We start from the raw sequence: 22,479 nt of genomic DNA, 5'->3' as shown, positions 1-22,479 counted from the left end.
ACTTGGATGAAAGGTTAATCAAGTATCACTGAACATCCTGCATGAGTTTCACGTCGCATGACTGAGGTCAAAGGTCTTTTAGGTTCAATGAACTTTGGCCGAATTGGGGGTATCTGTGAATTACCATCATAACTTTGAAAGTTTGTGGATCTGATTCATGAAACTTGGACATAATAGTAATCAAGTATCACTGAACATCCTGTGTAAGTATCAGGTCACATGATCAAGGTCAAAGGTCATGTAAGGTCAATGAACTTTGGCCACGTAGGGGGTGTTTGTTGAATTACCATCATATCTCTGTAAGTGTATTGGTCTAGTTCATAAAACATGGACATAAGAGTAACCAAGTATCACTGAACATCTTGTGCGAGTTATAGTAGTTTTCAAAGTCAGCACTGCTGCTATATTGAATTGCGTGATGCAGGTGAGACTGCCAGAGGCATTCCACTTGTTGCCCTTATCTGGTAGAGCTTCATGACATTCATCAAACTTTTACACAGAATTTGGAAATTTAGACAAAAAAAAAATTTATGGTAATTTATACGAAATTGAATTATGCATATTTTAAAAATTTCACATATGTAAAATGCTTCTTCTTGTTGACTGATTTTGATTTTTTTTCTACCTGGTAGAGCTTCATGAGGTTCACTAAACTTTTACTCAAAATTTTGAAATTTTGAGTAGAAAATTATTTATGCTAATTTATGCAAAATTCATAGATTTCAAAAAATGCCTCTTTATTTGTTGACCGAATTTCAAAATGCTTCTCTTTCGTCATTTCAAGTCCGATTTCAATTCTGTTTTAATTTTACATGATAGCGCTAGGTGGGGGATTCAAAACTTCTACACAGAATTTTGAAACTCACTAAATATGCTAATTTGTGAGCATTTTCAAAATTCACAAAAAAAATGCTTCTTTTGCTTTATTTCTTGACCGATTTTGATTTTTTTGCTCCCTTCTGGTAGAGCTTCATGAGATTCACCAAACTTCTACACAGAATTTGGAAATTTTGACTAGAAAAATTTTTTTATGCTAATTTATACGAAATTTTTGTTTATTTTTAAAATTTCACATAAAATTGTCTTTAATTGTTGACCAATTTTGATTTTTTTTTCACCTGGTAGAGCTTCATGAGTTTCACTAAACTTCTACACAGAATTTTGAAATGTTGAGTTGAAAATTATTTATGCTAATTAATGCAAAATTTATTCACTACTCACAAAAAAATGCTTCTTCTTTATTTTTTGACTAATTTTGATTGTTTTTATTCATCCATCTGGTAAAGCTACATGAGGGTCACCAATTAGAAAATTAATTAAATGCTTATTTATGCAAAATTTATTCATTAATCACAAAAAATGCTTTTTCTCCTTCATTTGTTGATCAATTTCAATTTTGTTTGCTTTATACAATAGCTCTAGGTTGGGATGCAAAATTTCTACACAGAATTTTGAAACTAATTAAATATGCTAATTTATGCATATTTTTTTTCTGAGAGCTACATAAGGTTCAACAAAGTTCTACTGTACATAGAATTTAGAAATTTTGACGAGAAAATTATTTATGGTAATTTATACAAAATTTATTCATAAATCACAAAAATGCTTCTTCTCTGTCACTTCATTAATTTCAATTCTGTTTCCTCAATTTATGTTACCAATATTATTCACTATAGTGTCAACTGGGCTGGAATTAAAAATTGTGTTTAATTTCATTGCAAGATGTAGTGGTTCTGACTCTCACCTTGTAAACAGAGGGTGATGTGTTCGAATCCCACCGCGGTCTAGTGTGCTTTGGCAAGGCGTTTATCCATATACTTTGCCACTCTCGACCCAGGTGCTAAAGGGGTACCCGGTAGGATGCAAAAGTTACAGAATGTTTGAATTTGCCAGCACCATTATGAGGCTGACAAGAATGCAAGGAATGCTCCCCATGGAGTGTAAATTGTGCACTTTTCGTGTGAGATTGAAATGAATCCAATGACCGGGGTAGTACATGTAATCATGTAATGCACTTTGAGCCATTATGGGAAAAGCGCTATATATAAACAAAAACGACTTATTATTATACTGTACATGAAATCCACTTTCAAATTTTTACGTCTGATTTTGAATAAATTGTTAGAGCTACATGTATGTGTATGTTTACATGTACATGTATGTGGGCTTCTCAAGATTTATCATATATTCTTGAGTTTTTTTCACAAGACTGAAATTGACAAAGTCTTTTGTCAGAGGTCTAGTCTACAGTGTACTAGATAGGCAGATATTTGCAAATTCCAGGAAATGTACTCTGTGTAAATAGAGCACTTGTGAAAGGATGTGCCCAAATTGGGGAATTTCCCTGGATCTTCACACAGGGGAAATGTCCTTGTTTTCAGTGAAGAATAGGAACCCTTCAGTGGGAAGTGGGAATAACTTGATGGATCTATTCAAAGTGATCAGGGGAAATTTTGTCAGTTGTCTCATTGACCCCCTCCCCCATCAAAACGTGTCCATTGATAAATAAATGTAGCTTATTCTGTAGAACATACAAGTAGGCTTTGAATGAAGCCTTGAAATGGCAGGATTAATAGGTGCACTTTTATCAGGATTCTCCAAAATTAGGGCACAACATAAGCCTGAAAATTTAAGATATTTTTTCTTTCAAATGAAAAAATGACATTTACATTACAGATACAGGTCCCTTTAAAAAGTAATCCCTTTTTATCAAACAAGACTCACATTGATATTAATTACCCCATACATGTACATGTCAGTGTTGTAGTCAAGGCTCAAACCTCCAAGGCCAAGGCTTTAATACCCAAGGCCAAGGCTTCAATAACCAAGGCTGAGGCCAAGGCATGGAAACCCAAGGCCAAGGCCAAGGCCTGAAAACCTCAAGGCCAAGGCATTTCAATTGTACAATATATGGAAAAAAAATTAGACAACAATGCTTAGGCGGCATACATGACACACAGGACCAAATGTATAAAAGGTGTGAGCGAGCAAAATTTTTTACCCTTGTACATTTAAAACGAAAATAATTTCATGATAGATCATGTAGATTTAGACATAAAAACATTTAATTATTGTTCTAGGCGATTCACATTGCAATAATTATTATTACCAAGGTGATCTGATCCTGGCATGCCCATTCTCAACATATGTCTTTCTCCTCTACCTGGTACAGGGGAGGCAGAATGTATTTTTTGGGGGGGGGAGGTCAAAGCCAAAAATGCACTTACAATACAGTGCGTATCAAAAAAAAGTTTACACTTAGAAAAAGTCCTGTAAAATTATGCATTTGTAATATCCTGAAGATTTTTCCACATTTTAACATTGGTACAGGTCCATTTAAGCAAATGACGATGTAACTGTCGAAAAAATATTTCCGCTTGAGTGAGCACCACTTACTTTTGAAAAGTTGGTGAAAAATGATTTGCGCAGAACTTTGAAAAAGTTATGCGAATAAAAGTAGACCTAAATCATGAAGAACACATGGAATTTAGCTAGTAAAATTGACTTGAAGATATCTTTTACCTTTTTAAACTTGTTTCCTTGCCAAAAACACTTCGAAGAGTGCATTGAGCCCCACCCCACTCCCCCACACACCGAGGCCATCGTGACGATATTTTCTTTACACTGAGCTGTGATTTACATGAAATGGCTTAGGCTTGATTTTCGTTTTGTTTATCATTGTTAAGCTTGTGAAAAGTGTGGAGAAACAAGTATTAAATGAAAAATGAAATGGAATAGTGTGTGTGCAGCGCTTTGTAACCGAAAGGAAAAGGCGCTATATCAAATGACATTTGGATTGGATTGGATTGGATAAATCCACTGATAAAATGATAAAAATTTCTGGAGATGTCTGATATAAAGTTTTGTTCAGATTCAGTTATGTCCTCAGATCCAGCTGGCACAGAAAGGGTAAAGGTTGTGCTTACTAAGTGTTGAAATTTCAATTTCGGTGGCAAAATTGTTACAAAATGCTTGAATGTATCCGTTTTATTACAATTGACTAAAAGTGCAAGGGAAATGTATGAGAAATGCATCACAGGGTAAGTTTGATTTCGCCCTTTCCCCTTGACACAGCATGAAAACGAGCATTTCTGCGCAAACATATTTCTGTGAGCTTTACAAAAATGGACAGTGCTCACTCAAGTGTAACATTCTGTCAAAAAGTTTACTTTCATTGGATAGATGAGACCCAAACCCAAGATTGTATGTGGAAAAAATATCCACATGTTGTATATTTTTTAATTCCCAGGGCTTTTTCAAAGTGTAAACTTTTTTTTGATACGCACTGTATAAGTCAAAATGAGAATTTTGGTGCAGTTCAGCAAAGCTTTTTTAAGTGAATTCTAATTGATAAGACAGATATTTTGATTTAGGCTTTAATTTCCCGCTATAGAAAGCATAGCGAGCAAGTGGTTTTGAAAAAAAAAATTGAAGTTGTAAAACTTGATTTTGGGTCAATTATGGTGCTAATCACTGTTAAAAGGGCATCCTTGCAAGATGTTGCAATAAGATGTAATAAGAAATGAAATTTAAATATTTCAAGCTGTTTTTGTAATCATGAAAAAGGTGTTCATCTTACTAAACAAATTAACAAAACACAAGCTGAAATTTTTACTGACCAGAAAAGAAAACTGTTCTGGACTGCATTTAGTGACTCATAAATAGGATACATAACTCACCAATCAAATAATGCGAGCGCAAAGCGCGAGCTCAAAAATTTGTAATATTCCGACCTAAAAACTAGACATTCTAAGCATTTTTTTTTTGTAAATTGAATGCGAACCTTACTTAACAATAATTTATGCAAGCACAATCCAAAATTTGTTGATTTTGAAACCTAAAATTTTGCTCTGTATGCCATGCTTGGCCCCTCAAAATTTTTGGCTCATGCCATTGATGCCATAGCCCATTTGGAAATGACGAAATTGAAGTTTGTGTTCAAGTTTACCGAATCTTTTCAGAATATCATTAAGACTTAAAACATTCTTGTTGGTCAAAGAAAATAATACAAGGAAAACCTAATGGAATAGAAATCAACCTTGTTATCATTCTTTAGAGTAAGCTATTTTTAAAGTATGAACATTGTTGTCAAAATTGCAGTCAGATCTGTCAGAATTATTCCTGTCATAAAATCACTATAATCAGTGGCGTACCATGGGTCACGGCATTGGGGGGCACCAGCAAAAACTTGGAACTGCCTAGTGAGCTCGCGAAGTGTGCCCAGTTGCCAGGTATACTGACCTAATAGAGATATTTTTATAAGGACAGTGCCAATAAACGGACATGTATCTCACTAGTCAAATAATGCGAGCACAAAGCGCGAGCTTAAAATTTTTGATATTCAAACCTAAAAAGGGACATTACAATCAATCTTTTGTAATCATGATACGTACCTGTCTCGCTAAATAATGCAAGCGCGAAGCGTGAACTGAAATTTTTTTAAATATTGACCCCAAACAGGAAGATTTTAAGGACTATATTTTAGGAATCTTTTATCTATTAAGATTATACACATCTCACCATAGTCATTTAATGGGAGTGCCAATAAGCACTTGCTGATTTTGTTAGAATTACATCTAAACATGCACATAAAGCACTTGTAATCATGATTAACATACCCATCTCAATCAAATCTTGCGAGCCCGAAGCGCGAGCTGAACATTCAGGAAATTCAGACCTGAAGAGGGGCATTTTAAGGCTTGTTTGTAGGGATTCAAGAAGACCTTACATGTACGTAGTTCACTAACCAAATGATGCGAGCGCGAAGCGCGAGCTGAAAATTTTTGATATTCAGATCAGAAAACAGAAAAAAGGGACATTTTAAGGACTCATTCTAGGAATTGATGGAGAGCCAATCCACTACTGCGAACGTAAGCACGGACAGGAAATGTTTTATATTAAGACCTTAAAATGGGACAATCACTTAAAGTATTAATGAAAAAGAAGCATACTATTGTATATGTAAAAGAATAACTCAAAGTGCGAGGAAATATATTTGGTAGTTTGGTGTATATTGACTTGAAAACGGGAGGTTTTTATAGTATAATAGGATTATATATCTCGGTAAACAGACAATGGGAGCACCAGGAACAATGAAGACATATATGCCCTGAGCCAATTATGTTTCATTTATATGAAAAAAATGTTTCTTATGGAGTGTAACATAGCATAATTATAACGAAATGAACATTAATGTCTTCTTTCCAACTACGTTTCTCTTCCTTTCTCCCTCTTTTCCTCCTTTTTTAGTCAGCCGATGGGGGGGGGCACGTGCCCCCATGCCCCCCCCCCCTCTAGTTACGCCACTGACTATAATCCTAATCATAATTATTATCATTATTATTGATATTGTCATTATCCTTATTAGTCATGATTACATCATATTACCAATAAATAATATTAATTTTCATCACTTCTCTTTGTTACATAATTATGTGATGATAATTGCAATTGATGGCACTGCTAAGTACACTTACTGCTTCTGCTGCTGCTGACTGGTAGTATTTAGTGTCATTAGATGTACAGAACAATTGAAACATTTATAATTACTTTTATAAAACAAATGAAAGTACAAAATACAAAATGCCTTGAAAAAGCCTTGAAAATGCCTTGAAATTTCAAGGCTCAAAATCCTCAAGGCCAAGGCCCTCTCAAGGCCAAGGCTTTGAAAAAATAGGCCTTAAGGCGCCTTAAGGCCAAGGCCGAGCATCAAGGCACTACAACACTGGTATATGTACCAAATAAAATCTCAGATCTTCCCAAAAGGCTTTTTCACAATTGCGAAGTAAAATGCCAAACTTCATTGGTCTCCTTCTTTCTATGTGTAGGTTGCATGAATTTTCATAAAAATATGAAGAATAGCGATTTAGTGGAAATTCTTTATGATGCATTTGTAATACTCCTCTTCAAAAACATTTGTTAACTTTGAGCATGCCTTTTTCCCATTATTTTATACTGATCCATATTCATTTATTACTCTTTCTTACAGCGCATTGATGTACAATGTAGTTTATAAATGAGGAATGTTATTTTTGTAAATGCTTATATGACAATTACATTGATATATTTTAAGGAAGTGATATTTGTAATTGTACAATTATTTCTATTTTAAGGGGCCTTTGAGTGTCTCACCATTTTATTATTTTTCCCTTTTCACTAACAGCATCTGAAACAGATCTCACAGAGGTATAGAACTGAGAAGGTCTATCCAACATCTGCAGGAGAAAGTGATGTTAACATGAGGAAAAACAGATACAAAGATATTTTACCTTGTAAGTTCATTTTATATTTTTCCTTATTAAGAAAAACATAAAAAAAAACATGCTGGTTCAATGACCGAACTATTGCCGAGCCTCAAATTAGAAATCATGAAAATTTATGTAACATACATGAACATGGAGATTGCATGTACATGTACATATAACCCAGGGATCTCCCGCCCGCTATGCGGGAGCCCAGGACCTTACGTGTAAGGCATACTCGCCTGACAAGCGTGAAGTATGGTCAAAATAATTCTCCGAATAAATAGTTAAAACAGAAATCAAGCACTTATCACGATTATATGGATGAAGGTCTAACGAGTGGCAGTTTCCTGACATCTGGGCACAAACTGGAACCTCAAAAAACTGAAAAGTTCTCTCCTTCTACCCCAGTCTCGATCGGCCATTTTGTTACGATTCATAACAAAAATGGAATGAATGTATTAAGTTAGTAAAAAATTGGGTCTTTTGAAAAGCTGTCCATCGTAGATATTGTAGTGTCACTGTTGAACACATGATACAGATGCCATGAATTGTCTCCCGAAATGGCCTTCCTGTCTGGTACTGGAAACTAAAGTTGTGAGATAATGAATACAACATACAGAAAAATGCTCTTTTCTTGTTATATACATGTCAACACCCCTTCTAATTTTTGACACCCTATATGAAACATGTATGCCCCAGAGGGGGGGGGGGCACTCAAAGTATATTTTGATGGGGGTGTGCCTCACAAAATCCTGAAATGGGGGTCTAAGGAACTGACCACAAGGGCCTATACAGCGCACGCTTGTGCTGTGCATGTATACATGTATGTAGGCGCATGTATAGAAAAATCATTTCTTGTTTCAAAAAGCAGCAATTTGCAATTACATGTATTTTCAAGTCCTAGATGTATGATTGATTTGGGGACCCAAACTTTACTTGCAATAGTTTGCAGCGAGATCGATGTTGCACCTAATATGAAATGTGGGAAAAGAGCTCCTGTTGTTGACTCCAATTGACTGCATCAAGCGAAAGGAATCGTTTGAAAAGATGAAAGAAGTTGGTTCATCAATCTGTATGATAGGAATCTGAAACATTTCATGGCAGCTGTGTTTTGATTTATCATTGATGACAGCGAAACGTCTGCTTCTTCCTCCCACTGGGTATATTGCTGACCAAAGAGATTACACTGCAACGTTTTAATTTAGCCACAATAATGTTGAAGCTTAAAATAAGCAGAGAACTTTCACATTTCACATGGTCTTATGTATGAATGAATTCAAATTAATAATTGTAATGGTATACACTGTAGATCATAGAAAAGTGCACTGTCACTGTCAATTCAATTGTGTACAATATTCTGAGCATACATGTACGTATGTATAGGTGAATAGAGGTATCATGGCGCAGTGGTTCAGTCAATTGATTTTTTCAGTCCAAGGATTTGGGGTTCAAATTCCAACTGCTACTGATGTCCTTCCATGAGAAATGTCTCTCACTAAATCAATTTTTGCCACTGTCCACCCAGGTGTTTAGTGTGTACCGGGTTTCAGGAGGGATGCAAATGTCAGTGGACTACATGTACACATGTACTTGTGACTTTGATATTACAGAATGTCATCAATATTTCTTCCTGTATATGTTCTGCACTGTATTTCCACCTTTCATTCAAATGACTTCTCTAACAGTGCTTTAGATAATATTTTATAGCTGTAAACTTCACAAATTACATGCAGTAGTGGAAATTAAATCACTGGAAAGTTCTGAGCCCCGTTGCATCAAAGTTACAATTATGGTAACTTTGCCATGCACCCATTGGATGTACAGTGTAATGAATGTATATTTAATTATGAATATTTCACCAGTGTATCACTGAATTCTCTTTAAAAAAACCTCAAGGGAATGCAATGTGGGGAAAAAGTCCTCAGTCAAGGAGAAATTGTTTTGTTGTCAGTAGTGAATGATATGACTTTTAGCCTGTATATTTCCTGCTTTATGTGGAATTACATGAATGTTTAACAAGAAGATGGTAATATTAGGGCTTTAACAATGTGTAATTCATGTACATAGGTAGAAGATTGAAGAGGAAATAGCATTTTCCTATTTAAACTTATACCCTTTTCATAAGCCTATCCTCCAATTAGCCGCCTAAGAGTAATGCGGATAATTCAATGAAAATTGCGTTCATAAACTCCGAAAATAAGCCGCATTATTTTTACGAGCGCCCGTCCTGAAAAAGGCGGATAATCGCCATGACAACTGGACACGCCCCCTCCGATGTGGTTGTGTTGGAAAAGGGTGACCTTGTGACCGCACCATGGCAATTATCCGCATTATTTGGAAATGCATTCATAAACTCAAAATCTTATCCCGATGCCGCTATTATGCGGATAATAGCAGCATCAGAGTAATGCGGATACATGTAACTCTTGTCCTCCAATTTTACGACCAAATTATGCTGCTATTAGCCGCCTAATTCATAGTAATTGGGTTTATGAAAGGGGTATTGATTTCTAAAATGATTATTCATGAAAATTTGTTTTCATCAATGCATTGAAGTTGAATATAAAGAAAAGTATTTTATTGACAAAAATTAATTGTTATCCGACTGGATGCTTTTACCATGCAATGCCTATATGAATTGATACGTCATTACATCCTTGTGCTGTTCTTTGAGCACAGGAACAGCATGTTGAGTACTTAAGGGTATTCACACCTGCACAATCACAAAAAGAAATCAAATATACGAGGCCTCAAAATAACTTATTATTTATTTTGTACATTCACACCCACTTGAACCAAATTGAATTCTATAGTTAGCCTACCACCAGACACTCACATTTCTGTATTTAAGAATGTGGATTCTTCTTTCTTCTCACCTCAGATTAAAAGTTCATATGATTTCCCATGACCCCTGTGACCTTTGTAAGAAATTCTAGAAAAAGTTCTTATTCTTACTTATTTTGTGGATGTTTCTTCATCATCTTGAAAATAGCTGTATTTTTTATGATTTAGCATGTGCCGAACATCTACATACATGTACATGTGTGATTAGGTTTTTGTTTGTTTTGCAGATTGCTTCACATTTTCCCAGTACTGGTACTTTTCGTTATGAGTTTCGTAAACATGATGTATTCCAAATGTATTTGACTTTGACAAACATGTAGACCTCCATGTGCTTTGTTTGTAATTTGTTACATGTAATGGTAAATTGAATAGAATAATAGAAATTTGGTACTTGAGAGTTGAGAGGATTAAAAGTTTAATGAACTTTTTATGGTTTACTCTATGCTAGTACACATAAGTTTCCTTGTTCATCGAAAAATGTATATTTTTTATTGCAACAAAAAATTAAAAAGTCTTTGTGTTTCATATTGTTTTAAATTTTGCAGTTGATCATTCAAGATTTCTGTTGAGTCAGATTGAGAATGTAGAAGGTTCAGATTACATCAATGCAAACTATCTCAAGGTAAGTTTTCAATTTCATACTATCATATCTTTTATTACTTTTATCAAAATTGTCAAACATACATACATGTACTTTAAATTATAACCTTGATCTTTTTATGCCCCCAGACAAAGTTAAAGGGGGATAGATCATTGCACTTGTTCATCAGTCCGTCTGCCCCGCAAGTGGAGTTTCCATGCCATGACTTGAAACAAGAATATGGTAGAAGGATTTTAAAAATAATTTTTGTGGTATAGGCATACAAATATGTATACTGGATACCAGGTGTATTTCTTACAGGGTGGGGGGGGGAGCCTTCGGGGTTTGCCTTAGTCCCCCGATCATATTCAAACATTTCGATGGAGTAAACTATCGCGAGTGAACATGTTTCAAATATTGACAGATCATAAATAGGTAAAGATGATGATATCTAAAAGCAAATGAATGAAATAACTGAATATTCATGAATACCATGAAGAAGAGATCATACTTTTACCTGTTTGCTATGCTCACCTATACAAATATCAATATTGTAATCATGTCAAAAGCAAACAATTGGTCTGGTATAATCTTTGTTGCAAAAATGGGGTACATTCCACAGTAATTTCCACATCACCTTCCTCCCTATGATTTGTCTATCATTTTTTTTTCATTTGGGTCCAAGGCTCCAAGCCCCCTAAATCCCTATACCTCCCCCCCCCCCCCGCCCCCCCTTTAATATGCAATTGTTAAAATGCAGTTCAAGTTTAAATTCCAAAACTGGAGGTCAAATGTCAGTTGCACATTAAAGGTACATTGTATGCTATAGGCAGATTTGTTTCTGTGTGATAAAGGGGCTGTTATGGCCCCACAAACGAAACATCTATTATTATTACTTCCAAAATTATGTGTGATACAAACACACCAATTTCAAATCCAAACACACTAATTTCAGCAGGGAGTATGACTTATCTGAGACTACCGTTATTCATTAAAAATTCTATTCCTCTTTTAACTCAATTGTTTACTCAAACTTGCTGATTTATATGTTTGATATGTACATGTATTGTACTAAAATTTAGAAATTGAGGCCTTGAGCATGTCATGGTTGGCCAATTTAGTTAACTGCTGCCAAATTATTGTCCATGTAATGGTGTAGTCTTTTTAACTATTGACATTTTGTTTCTACATGTACAGTAGGCCAATACAAGTCTGAAAATGTGTTTGTTGATCAATGAAATCATATTTTATTGCATGTTCGTAAAATAAACATGTATCATGGTAAAGGTTTGTGTAAACATATTCCTGTACTGTATAATTTCATGGAGGTACATGATAACTGTGATGGTACATGTATTTCTCTTCAATTTAAACCTATATATGTACATTTACATAGAAAATGACTTTCATACACTAAATTAAAGGGGAAGTCTACAGGTCTGGCGTCCTTTGGCAAGGCGTTAATCCACACTTTGCCACTCTCGACCCAGGTGCTAAATGGGTACCCGGTAGGATGTGAAAGTCATTGTAGCTTGTCCAGTATTGTGTGCGCCTCACAGGCGACTGACTGAAATACTCCCCAGGGAGTGGAGGATGTGCACACATTGTGTGCGGGAATGACTGATTGAATCCGATGACCGGGGTAATAATATATCTGTAAAGCGCTTAGAAACGTCGTTCCGATGGATTAAGCGCTATATAAAAGCGGATTATTATTATTATTATTACTCCAAAAAATTGTTGATATGAATAAAAATATAAAATCAAACAAGCATAATGCTGAAAATTACATTGAAATCAGATGAAAAAACAGCAACAAAGTTTATGACATTTAAAAATTCTGCTTTGATTTTATGCTATTTGACTATTCAAATTAACACTTAATATGAGGGATGGTCTTTTTCCTTTAATATTTCATGTTCTGAAATTTTTGTTTAATCAGAGAATATGTAATGATGTTTATATAAACCAGGAAATGAAGCTTATGTTGAAATTGATTACATACAAAGTGTAATGGAATGCAAAAAGGGAAACAAAACTTCTTAATTAAAAATAATCATCAAGCTACACGTCTTTCAAAACACATTATAGTATTGAATTTGGATCTGAAATGAAGAAAACCCTGAACTTTTTTTGTAAACAATTAACCTGTCAGTTTTTCAAAATCATCATAAAAATAGTAATGTGAAGAGACATGTAGATATTATGATTTTACATGGGTTAATTAAACTCTCTACATGTTACATGTAGGCCTGCCTGTGTAGTGGAAGTAAATTAATGAACCAAGTTTTAATGATTTATTTTGTATTTTAAAGTTTGAATTTATAAATTTTACATTATTGATGTACATGTAATTCAATGCAGTAGAAATTTTTTGAGATAGTCCTCTAGAATCTGACGTCAATTGGATCCCTCTCATTTACATCCTGCCTTCTAAGCTAGATTTTAACCCATTTATACTATATTTAGTATCAGAGATTAGCCATAAATATCTAGACAGCCAAAAATATGAATTTGTAGGTACAAGATTAAAATGGAAGGATGAAAAAATGTAAATGTATATTCTTGCGGTGGTGCCAAATTTCCAACATTTATTGTCCAAGAAACAAGAAAATTTTCTGGAATTTTTGTTTAATATGCCAGGAGCTGTTGGTGAAAACCAATTGCAATTGAGTTTTTCTTGTATTGAACAAAGCACATACAGTGTAGATATACTATAGGTGGTTTCAAACCGCCTCGATCACAAGAATCCCCGTTAAATTACGAGAACTTTTGTAGGCTAAAAATACCCATTAATTTATTCCTGCATTCACACCGCCCTGAACCATATCCTTCGGTATAAGTTCCTGAAGTTACGAGCATGCGCAGTATGGTCTGATTAACAGGCAAGGCGCGAAATTCAAAATCACTAGCCCAGCAGCCACCCACAGCTCCCGCGCCCAACGACGCCCAACGACATGCTGGGCTAAAAGTTCCCGTAATTTGCTTTCACATCACCAAAATACCTGCGACCTTGGAAAAATCCCCGCGAAAGTTCTCGTAATTTCGCCAAGTACCTACTATTTAGCGGGTATTTTCCTTCGGGGAAATTACGCGTAGTTTGCTTTCACATTACCAAAATACCTGGTATTTTCTGATCGGGGTAAATTTCCAGATCAGAGAATACCTGGAACTGACGAACTTCAAGGCGGTCTGAAACCACCTATTGACTTCAACTTGTATTTTGTGAAAATGAAGGCAAGCATAATCATGATAATGCTATGATGACAAAGTATCTGATTTTCATTATTATTCTTTTTAATCATGAAATCAGTGTCACTTGAAAGGTGAATTTACTCATATACTCTTTTACAGTGTATGTCTGTAAATTGCCTAGATTGAAAAACTGCAGCATTTTTATACATTGACATTTCATTCTACATTTAATTACTATGTTCCATACTAAAACTATGATTTCAGTGATGTGTAATTTAAATTTTGGATGTGTTTAAACAAATTTTCAGCAACTATATATAAATTTCTTTCAAACTAAATAGATGGGGTTTTCATTGTGATTCTACATAACCACAATTGCTAAAAATCACTTGACAATACATATGATGTTATTATATTAGAGTGGTCTTTATCTACAACTTTTCAGATGGGATTTTGATTTTTTCTTTCATTTATTTATTTTTTTCTTCAGGGTGTGAGTAATGACCATTCATACTTAGCAGCACAGGGCCCTCTCCCTCATACAGTCAATGATTTCTGGAGGATGCTCTGGGAAAGTAACACACAAATCATTGTCATGGCATGCAATGAATTTGAACAAGGGAGGGTAAGTTACTTTCATTTTAACTTTGCCTACATGTATACACCTTCTAATACACATTAATCCAATAGAGAAGCAATTTCTTTGGCCTGATATGAGTTATATCAGATTTTGAGTGTTTAATTAAGGCCTGTCTTTTTTATCTTGAGATTTTGAATTCAGCTTTTTTCCGGCTGTAAGAATTTAAATTTGGTATCGTGCTGCCTCTCCCATTGATGTTTTTATTTGTATTTGAAAAAAGCCTTTTCTGCTCTTTTTGTAATACAAATTCAGTTATGACAGACATAGATTATATCCCAAAATTTTCAGCCCATCCTTTGCTTGAGAAAGCAAGAGAAAAGAACCCCCCCCCCCCCGATGTGTTATTTTGATGAGGCACCTGGTAAATTTTGAAGTAAAATTGGTAAATTTATCAAATAAAACAACTTTTATTTCATCCTTTACATTATTGGTATGCACATTCATATAATCCAGTCTTGAATCGGAATAGGGAATAGTCTTTTGTGAGATTTACCAAAATGTCAGAAAGTCTAAAGGAGCCTCTATTTTTTAAGCGTCTCTAGGCATATTCAGACCGTCTTGAAATTTGAGAATACCAGGTATACTCTGATCAGGAAATTTTCCATGATCCACCGTGATCAGATGTGGTGCTGCTGATGACAATAATGAAAATCATAAGAAAATTAAATGATGCTTGTAATCTGAAGCAGGACCCCATAAAATAGCTTACAACTGGCATTGTCACAAATAATTATGAAGTTATTCTCATTTGGACGATATGCCATATCAGAGATGTGTAGCAATTTGAAGGCTTGGGCTGATCTAGACAGGTCTTTGTAGAATTTTCCCCACTATTAATTTGATGGAAATCCTCAGTACACCTGCATGGCCAGCAGGTGTTGCCCGTGTCACATGAATCTGGAAGCTGGAAATAGAATCTTGTGGCAGATCGCTTTCACCATCCAGGGCATTTGTTTACCTTTTCGACATTCCTACATCACACAGGAGATTAGCTAGAGGAGCACTCTGATCTAGAAATAGCCCTGGAAAACTCGTTTCCAGGAAGGCTAAGAATGAATCGCTACGCTTCATGCAAAGTTCTCCTGCATGCACTTATATGGAAGAAATGTAACACGGTTCACGCTATGGTGCAGACATTAGCTTAAAAACCGTGCAGCAGTGAAAGATTGAAGTCCATACCCCGTAAACTTGATGATTTATGTAAAGAGGGAGAGAGGGAGAGAAAATTAATTTGAAGGAAAAATCCTTCATCTCAAATTAACTTTGAAGTCTTGCAAGATTGATGAAAAGTAATCCTCAATGTAGGTCTGCATATTGGCTGCTATATTCCTTTTTGAGTTCTTGAAATAAAGTCTCCAATTTTTTTTAAATTAGATGGAATGGGTTGTAAGTGTGGAGTGCACCTAATACATATCACTTCAGCATAATGCACTGAGCGAAAATATGTTGCAACATGTAGGCTAATCAGCCTACATTCAAGTTTGCCCATGAGTGTTTGAAAATGTACTTCATACATGTAGGCCTGTGTTGCAAATACTTACATAAAGAGCTGATTGATGATTGATATGAAATATTTCCCTCTAGAATAAGAGAGAAAGCAAGACAGAAAATAATGTCACTTGTGTAGAGAGCCCTTTATTCCAAGATTTTAGGCCTACAAGTAAATAAATGTGAAGAAATGGTTTATTTTAATTTGAAAAAATGAGCTTCCCCAAATTTTGGATACAAGGATCACAACTTTTTGCAATTGCAAAATTGTTGCATGAATATTTCCCCAATAGACAAGTATTTATTTATATTCAACTTTGACGAAATGTACATGTTGCACTTGAAATCCCGTGTTTCTTGTAAAAAAACAAATCAATACATTGGCCAGATCAAGCTCATGGCATAAGTGTTCTGCATATTAATCAGTAATATTGTGCATTAATTATAATTTCCATTTTAGCTCTTTCGAGATGCTTGAATTTTAGTCGGTGAAACACCCAGGAAACACCCATGAATTGTTGCAAACATTGTTTTATCACTATTAAATCCTTCTGTTACAGGGCCTAATTCTCATTAATGATTTGTGAGTAAATTGAATATTGAATTTGAAAATGTGTTTCTCTCCTTAATTTTCTGACAGCACAAATGTGAAAGGTACTGGGTAGACGATGGAGAGGAACATTCGTTTGGAGATATAGTTGTCACACAAGTAAGTTCAGATATCACTATCATTCTGTGATGTATGTATTCAACTTTGTCATTACAGCCATATGTTGAAAATAATACAGGGTGCTTCACCCTGCTGCTAATAGAATGATACAAATGAGGAAAGTTCATTAAAATTCAATGAAATGTTCCAAATCTGGAATTTGTACATTTTGCATGATGTTGTGAAACAGAAAAATGCATGTTCAAATGCAAATGGGTGAAACAATGATTTCATGAGCCCAACTATATATTTTGTAATTCACTATAATATGCAATATTTCATTTTCATTTATTTGCATAGAAATTTCCCATTGAATTAATTGAAAATTGCAATTAATATCAAGTTGGATTATCCCTTTAAGGATAACCTTTATATTTAGAATGTGATATCACCTTCTGCAAGCTATGAAAAAAAAGTATGATGTTTGTCAGGCCTAGGCCTACAATGTATACATTCATGCCCAATTATCTATGCTGTTCCAAGGTGTATTCCAAGATGCCATATTTAAATTGAATCTTGGAATAATTGAGATAGAAAATCATTTTTTATTTTGAAGGATGACAAAGTTGGTTTTGGTTTTTTTATTCACCTGCATAAAAAAAACAATTTTGAACATATGGTCAGTTCCCCCATGTCTGCGCGGTCTCCCAAGTCTGCGCACCCGCGTATCTGCGCGATTTTAGTTACAGAAGATACGCAACGAGCACGAACTTTACACATGCACTACATAGACGGGTATTCATAAAAAAATCCGACTCAAAATGGTGGAAAAATAATGAATTCAGGGCATTTCATGTGACAGCCTCAAAATACAGCTTTTGTCATCAAAATCCTCGAATCGTGTGCAAAGTGAATGAGTGCGCAGACATGGGGTACCATTTTTTTTTCAATCTGAAAATGACTGCCCGAGATTTTTTCCAAGAAAATTTATATATTTCTTTCAAATTTTATGAGATATTTGGCACACTAACTCATTATGATGTAAGGAACATTATCAACTGAAAGATTTTGTGAAATAAGAAGAAATTCATGTTAAATCTTAACTCAAATTGTTAGGTGCGCAGACTTGGGGCCCACCATCATACAAGTTTTTGTCAAAATAATTATTTCCTCATCATATTTAAACATTCTTACCTGTGTGATTTTCTTGTTTTGTTTATGTCTAGATAACACAAAGGAGGGTTACCAAAGACTTTATGATCAGAACCTTGAAAGCCACTAGGGTAAGTAGACATATCCATGCCAAGTTCTCTGGCATATATGAAAACATCCTCATTTTATAGTAGGACTATAATAGGCCTATACTCCATTGTCTGCCTCATAGTGCCTACCCAATGAACCAGAATGGAATTTTACGTTTCTGTTACATTCTCCTGCAATATTTCTATTATTCATATTCACTGTTTAAAAAGCATTTTAATACCGAGATACATTTTTGTCAAGATTTGATATTAATTAGAAAGAGTTCACTCCCATAAACATGAATTCGCGGGTATCAGCTTCATGAAACAGCTGGTGTTTTGCATTACTACTATAAGCAAGTAGAGACTTTATACATATACATTGACATGAATGAATACATGGATGTCAATATACATTTAGCTTTAGCCTTTTAACAGCCATTTTCATGCTGAAACAGACACGAATGCATTCATTATTATAAAGCAAATGGACTACTCTCTTTCCTGGTGCTTCTAAAAAAAAAGAGTATTGTTTCAGTTCTGAAATTGGCATGCTATGCTACACCTGTAGTATTGAGCATGAGTAGAAGTTGATGATTATCACAAAATACCAGTGATAAACATCAGTTTAGATCAGTAGCGTATGCAGGATTTTTAGTGGGGGGGGGTTCAAGCTGAATGAAATGTTAACAACCCTCCTCCCCCCAAAAAGGTCTTCACCACCAATTTGAGGTGGTTTACTATACCAAAAAATTGACAATCCCCCCCAAAAAAGGTCTTCAACATTTTTTTTAGGGGGGGGGGTGTAACCACCCTCTGCATACGCCACTGGTTTAGAGGTTGCCTATACATGTAGCTTAGCATGGCAGACTGTCACCTCCATTTATTAGGCATTGATGCATCGTGCAACCTGGAAGTTCAATAGGTATTCATATCAACACGGAAGTAGTACTTGAATAAGTTTGTATCTTGACAAGGTATTATGTAATCTGATGATAACTACTGACTGATTTAGCCTAAAATGGGACTTTGCCTCAGGGCCCTGTAACATAAGTATGCAAGCAATGACACATGTTTCTTGGATGTAAAGTAAATAAGAAAAAAGAAGAGATTACATTTTATCATAAATATTGATTGTATCTTTTGAATGGAGGAAGGCTAGGGCCAGAGCGTATCACATCTATATTGTCACATCTGTCGTTGTGACAATGCTGGTAGTATGACATATCAAGTATGTCATGAAGTCCATCAAATAACAAAAAAGATTGAGATTATGTAGGAAATGAAAATGTCTATTTTTTCATGTGTCAAGTTAAGAAAAAAAAAGGATATACATTAAACCCAGCAAGGTTGAGTTTGAAGATGAGTGACACACAAAGAATATAGCTACACATACATTTGTACATGTACATGAAGATAATGAAACAAGGAAAACAAATGCTTGAGTCTGTCTGATAATGATGTTGGTTGTATGGAATGAAGGCCTATGGTATTCCATAAAGCGAGATTATTAGGTGATATGAAACAGGATTTGATCAAAGTCCTTGAAATATAGAAAAATGGTGTACTTGTAGGTTTGGTTTCACGGGAACATGATCTTTCATTGATTAATACATCTTATGAATCACCAAGAGTATGATGCATGAAGGCATGCAGACCAAAGTCCAGATACGGAATAAATTGATGTGCCGGCTCCAAAATGACGAAAGGCATGTTTAGCGTGTTCATCTCCTGATTTATGTATCTGTGGAGAAGAAGTCTGTCTCCATGCATTCCATGTCACTGTAATTCTACTGAATGATGATTTCGTGAATCATCATACCCTATGTACATGTTCATGCAAATGATATCTATGACCTCGAATTGTACATTGTTGCATATCCTGTATTCCTGAAATATTATACTATACAAGTATACATGTTGAACAGCTTCAGATGTTGAAGACTCAATTATGAGTGTTGATCATGACATTTCCAAGTTCGGATAATTAGAGGGATTTTAGGTTGTGTTTTTTGGCAAATGTTGAAGTTTTTCCCAAATAGTATTGAATGCAAGCAACTATAATTTCTCAAAAGAGGATCTCGGAAGGTACAGTATGCAATGAGAGAAGAGACATGACAATAGTTGTCTACTCTATTATGTAGCTTGTAAAGTGAGCACAATATGCATTTTTTTGTGGAAAACCATAACAATACCAATATTTTTTTGTGTTAGAGCTTCCTTGTTGATGTTGACGCAAGTTGTGGTTTGGGAGATACATGTAAGTAGGTCATCAATATAGGGAGATCACAGGCAAGCAGCAGCTGATGCTGAGGTTGACTTTGCATTCAGTGGAGATTACTTGACAGTGTGGACAGAGCAGGGTGTATGAAGTCGGCTGCTAGTGCCATTGAAACGTGTAACATCCACCATCCTTCCATGTAGCCACCAGGCTCTTAACCGAATCTCCTCCATGCTATATTGGTAAATGAGATCAAGGTCATGCCAAGGTCAGCTATGTTGAGGGAGACAGACGTAGTATTTAGTCCGTGGAGACAGACCCCTCTTGACGAGGTGAAGTGATCCAGTAGGTGGTTTCAGACCGCCTCGAAGTTCGTCAGTTCCAGGTATTCTCTGATCGGGAAATTTACCCCGATCAGAAAATACCAGGTATTTTGGTAATGTGAAAGCAAACTACGCGTAATTTCCCTGAAAGAAAATACCCGCTAAATAGTAGGTACTTGGCGAAATTGCGAGAACTTTGGCTGGGATTTTTCCAAGGTCGCAGGTATTTTGGCGATGTGAAAGCAAATTACGGGAACTTTTAGCCCAGCATGTAGTTGGGCGCGGCTTGGGTGGCTGCTGGGCTAGTGAATTTGAATCTCGCACCTTGCCTGCTTATCAGACCATACTGCGCATGCTCGTAACTTCGGGAACTTATCCTCGAAACATATCCGAAGGGTATGTTTCGGGGCGGTGTGAATGCAGGAATAATTAATGGGTATTTTTTTGCCAAAAAAGTTCTCGTAATTTAACGGGGATTCTTGTGATCGAGGCAGTTTGAAACCACCTAGTGAGACAGTACTAGGTGCGTTCACACATGCACTGTAGTAGTTCGTTTGACTCACAGTGATGTAAAAAAAACCCTGCTCTGAATCCTGGTTGATAGAAAAGAAAAACGTGAACTAAAGCAAGATTGGAGTGTAGGCCCCTATAGCAGGCCAGGGCTCGACATTAGCAGTAGCTCGGGGCAACCAAAAATGAGAGTCGGGCCATGAAATTTCTGTGAATGACCACATTTGGTGGCCAGGTTGGGCTACAAAGTTTTGATAAACTAATCTTTTCTATTGTTTTAGGCCACCAAATTTGCTTTTCGGGCCACCAAAAATACGAAATTGGATTGGAGCCTTGTATATTGGCATGGCAACGTTATGTAAAGCTGCAGCCTGCATCTAGATTTATATAAGCTAAATGGTGTAAGAGGAGGTTGCAACAAATTCTCCATTTTTGGAGGGTAGCCACCCTGTTTTTGAGGCATTTTGATTCATTGACTTGATGCTCCTTGAATGCATAGCTTTGTTGATGGCAAATGTTGTTCATGTATGAAAGCATTCATTAGGTCATGGTGTAATCTTTTTCCCCAGGGCGGGGAGGGGTACACAAAGGTCTCGTCTAGCTGGAAAACCCTTGCCACATTGGGGAAAAAAACTGCTGCTGAATCTTTGCTATATTTGGGTGAATGCACAATTTTGTTCATGGTGAATTGTTGTTTAAGCTGTGTATGAACTAAATGTGTACAAGTATGAGTTCTGCACCTGAATGAAATAAAAGGCATAAACAAGACATCTTTAGACTTGAACTTTTCAAACATTAGAAAATTATTTGTTTTCAAGATTACAAAATATATTATCCAGGCCTACACGTACATAGTATTTGTCGTTTTCAGAGCAATGTTTAAAAAGCTGTGTTTCACATTATCAGTGGTTGACATGAAATTAAATGGTCAAGTCCACTTCAAAATTAAGCTGATTTGAATGAAAAGAACAAAACCAAACAGGCATAACCCTGAAATTTGACAATATCAATTATCATCAATATTTGATAAAAATGGAAATTATGGAATTTTGATAAGTTTCATTTTCATAATCATTTCATTTAAGGTTATTAAAATGCCATAACTTCCCCTCAAAGTTTGAATAGTTGATTTCAGAAATAGTGATATGAGTTTTGTTGGTATCACATTAGATAGCAAATGATGTCACACAGCTACCTGTATTATTTAGGGGGGGGGGGTCGAATTACCGCATGTACAAGGTTTGGCACATCATGGAATATACAATATTATTATTATTATTGAAGCTTATTGGGATTCAGTTGGGAGCTTAACTATCAATCCTGTGATATATTGATGAGATTTCAAATACACATTGGAATCTGGCATAATTATCTATCTGATTTTGGTGAATTGTCAGTGTTTCATATGAAATGGTTGCTTGATAAACCTTAGCTTTATAGACATATATACCTTAGTAGACAGTACATTGACCTTCAAAGCCCCCCATAGCAAGGCGAGTGAAGGATTAATTAAGATATTAGTTGATAGACTATATATAGTACTT

At 35.4% G+C, this 22,479-nt stretch overlaps 1 protein-coding gene across 2 annotated transcripts in view; it reads left to right on the top strand.

Annotated features, from left to right (window-relative positions):
* LOC121411117 (nucleolar protein dao-5-like) overlaps nt 1-22,479 on the top strand; it is a 72,979-nt gene that overhangs the window by 7,997 nt on the left and 42,503 nt on the right. For both annotated transcript variants that reach the window (XM_041603641.1, XM_041603640.1), the window contains exons 3-7: nt 7,163-7,271; nt 10,634-10,710; nt 14,354-14,488; nt 16,632-16,700; nt 17,867-17,923. In XM_041603641.1, the coding sequence (XP_041459575.1) occupies nt 7,163-7,271; nt 10,634-10,710; nt 14,354-14,488; nt 16,632-16,700; nt 17,867-17,923 (447 nt within the window). The remainder of the gene's footprint in view (nt 1-7,162; nt 7,272-10,633; nt 10,711-14,353; nt 14,489-16,631; nt 16,701-17,866; nt 17,924-22,479) is intronic.

Source organism: Lytechinus variegatus, chromosome 3 (genome assembly GCF_018143015.1).
Source record: "Lytechinus variegatus isolate NC3 chromosome 3, Lvar_3.0, whole genome shotgun sequence".
Taxonomy (NCBI): Eukaryota; Metazoa; Echinodermata; class Echinoidea; order Temnopleuroida; family Toxopneustidae; genus Lytechinus; species Lytechinus variegatus.
This window is presented reverse-complemented; position numbering and strand designations above follow the sequence as displayed.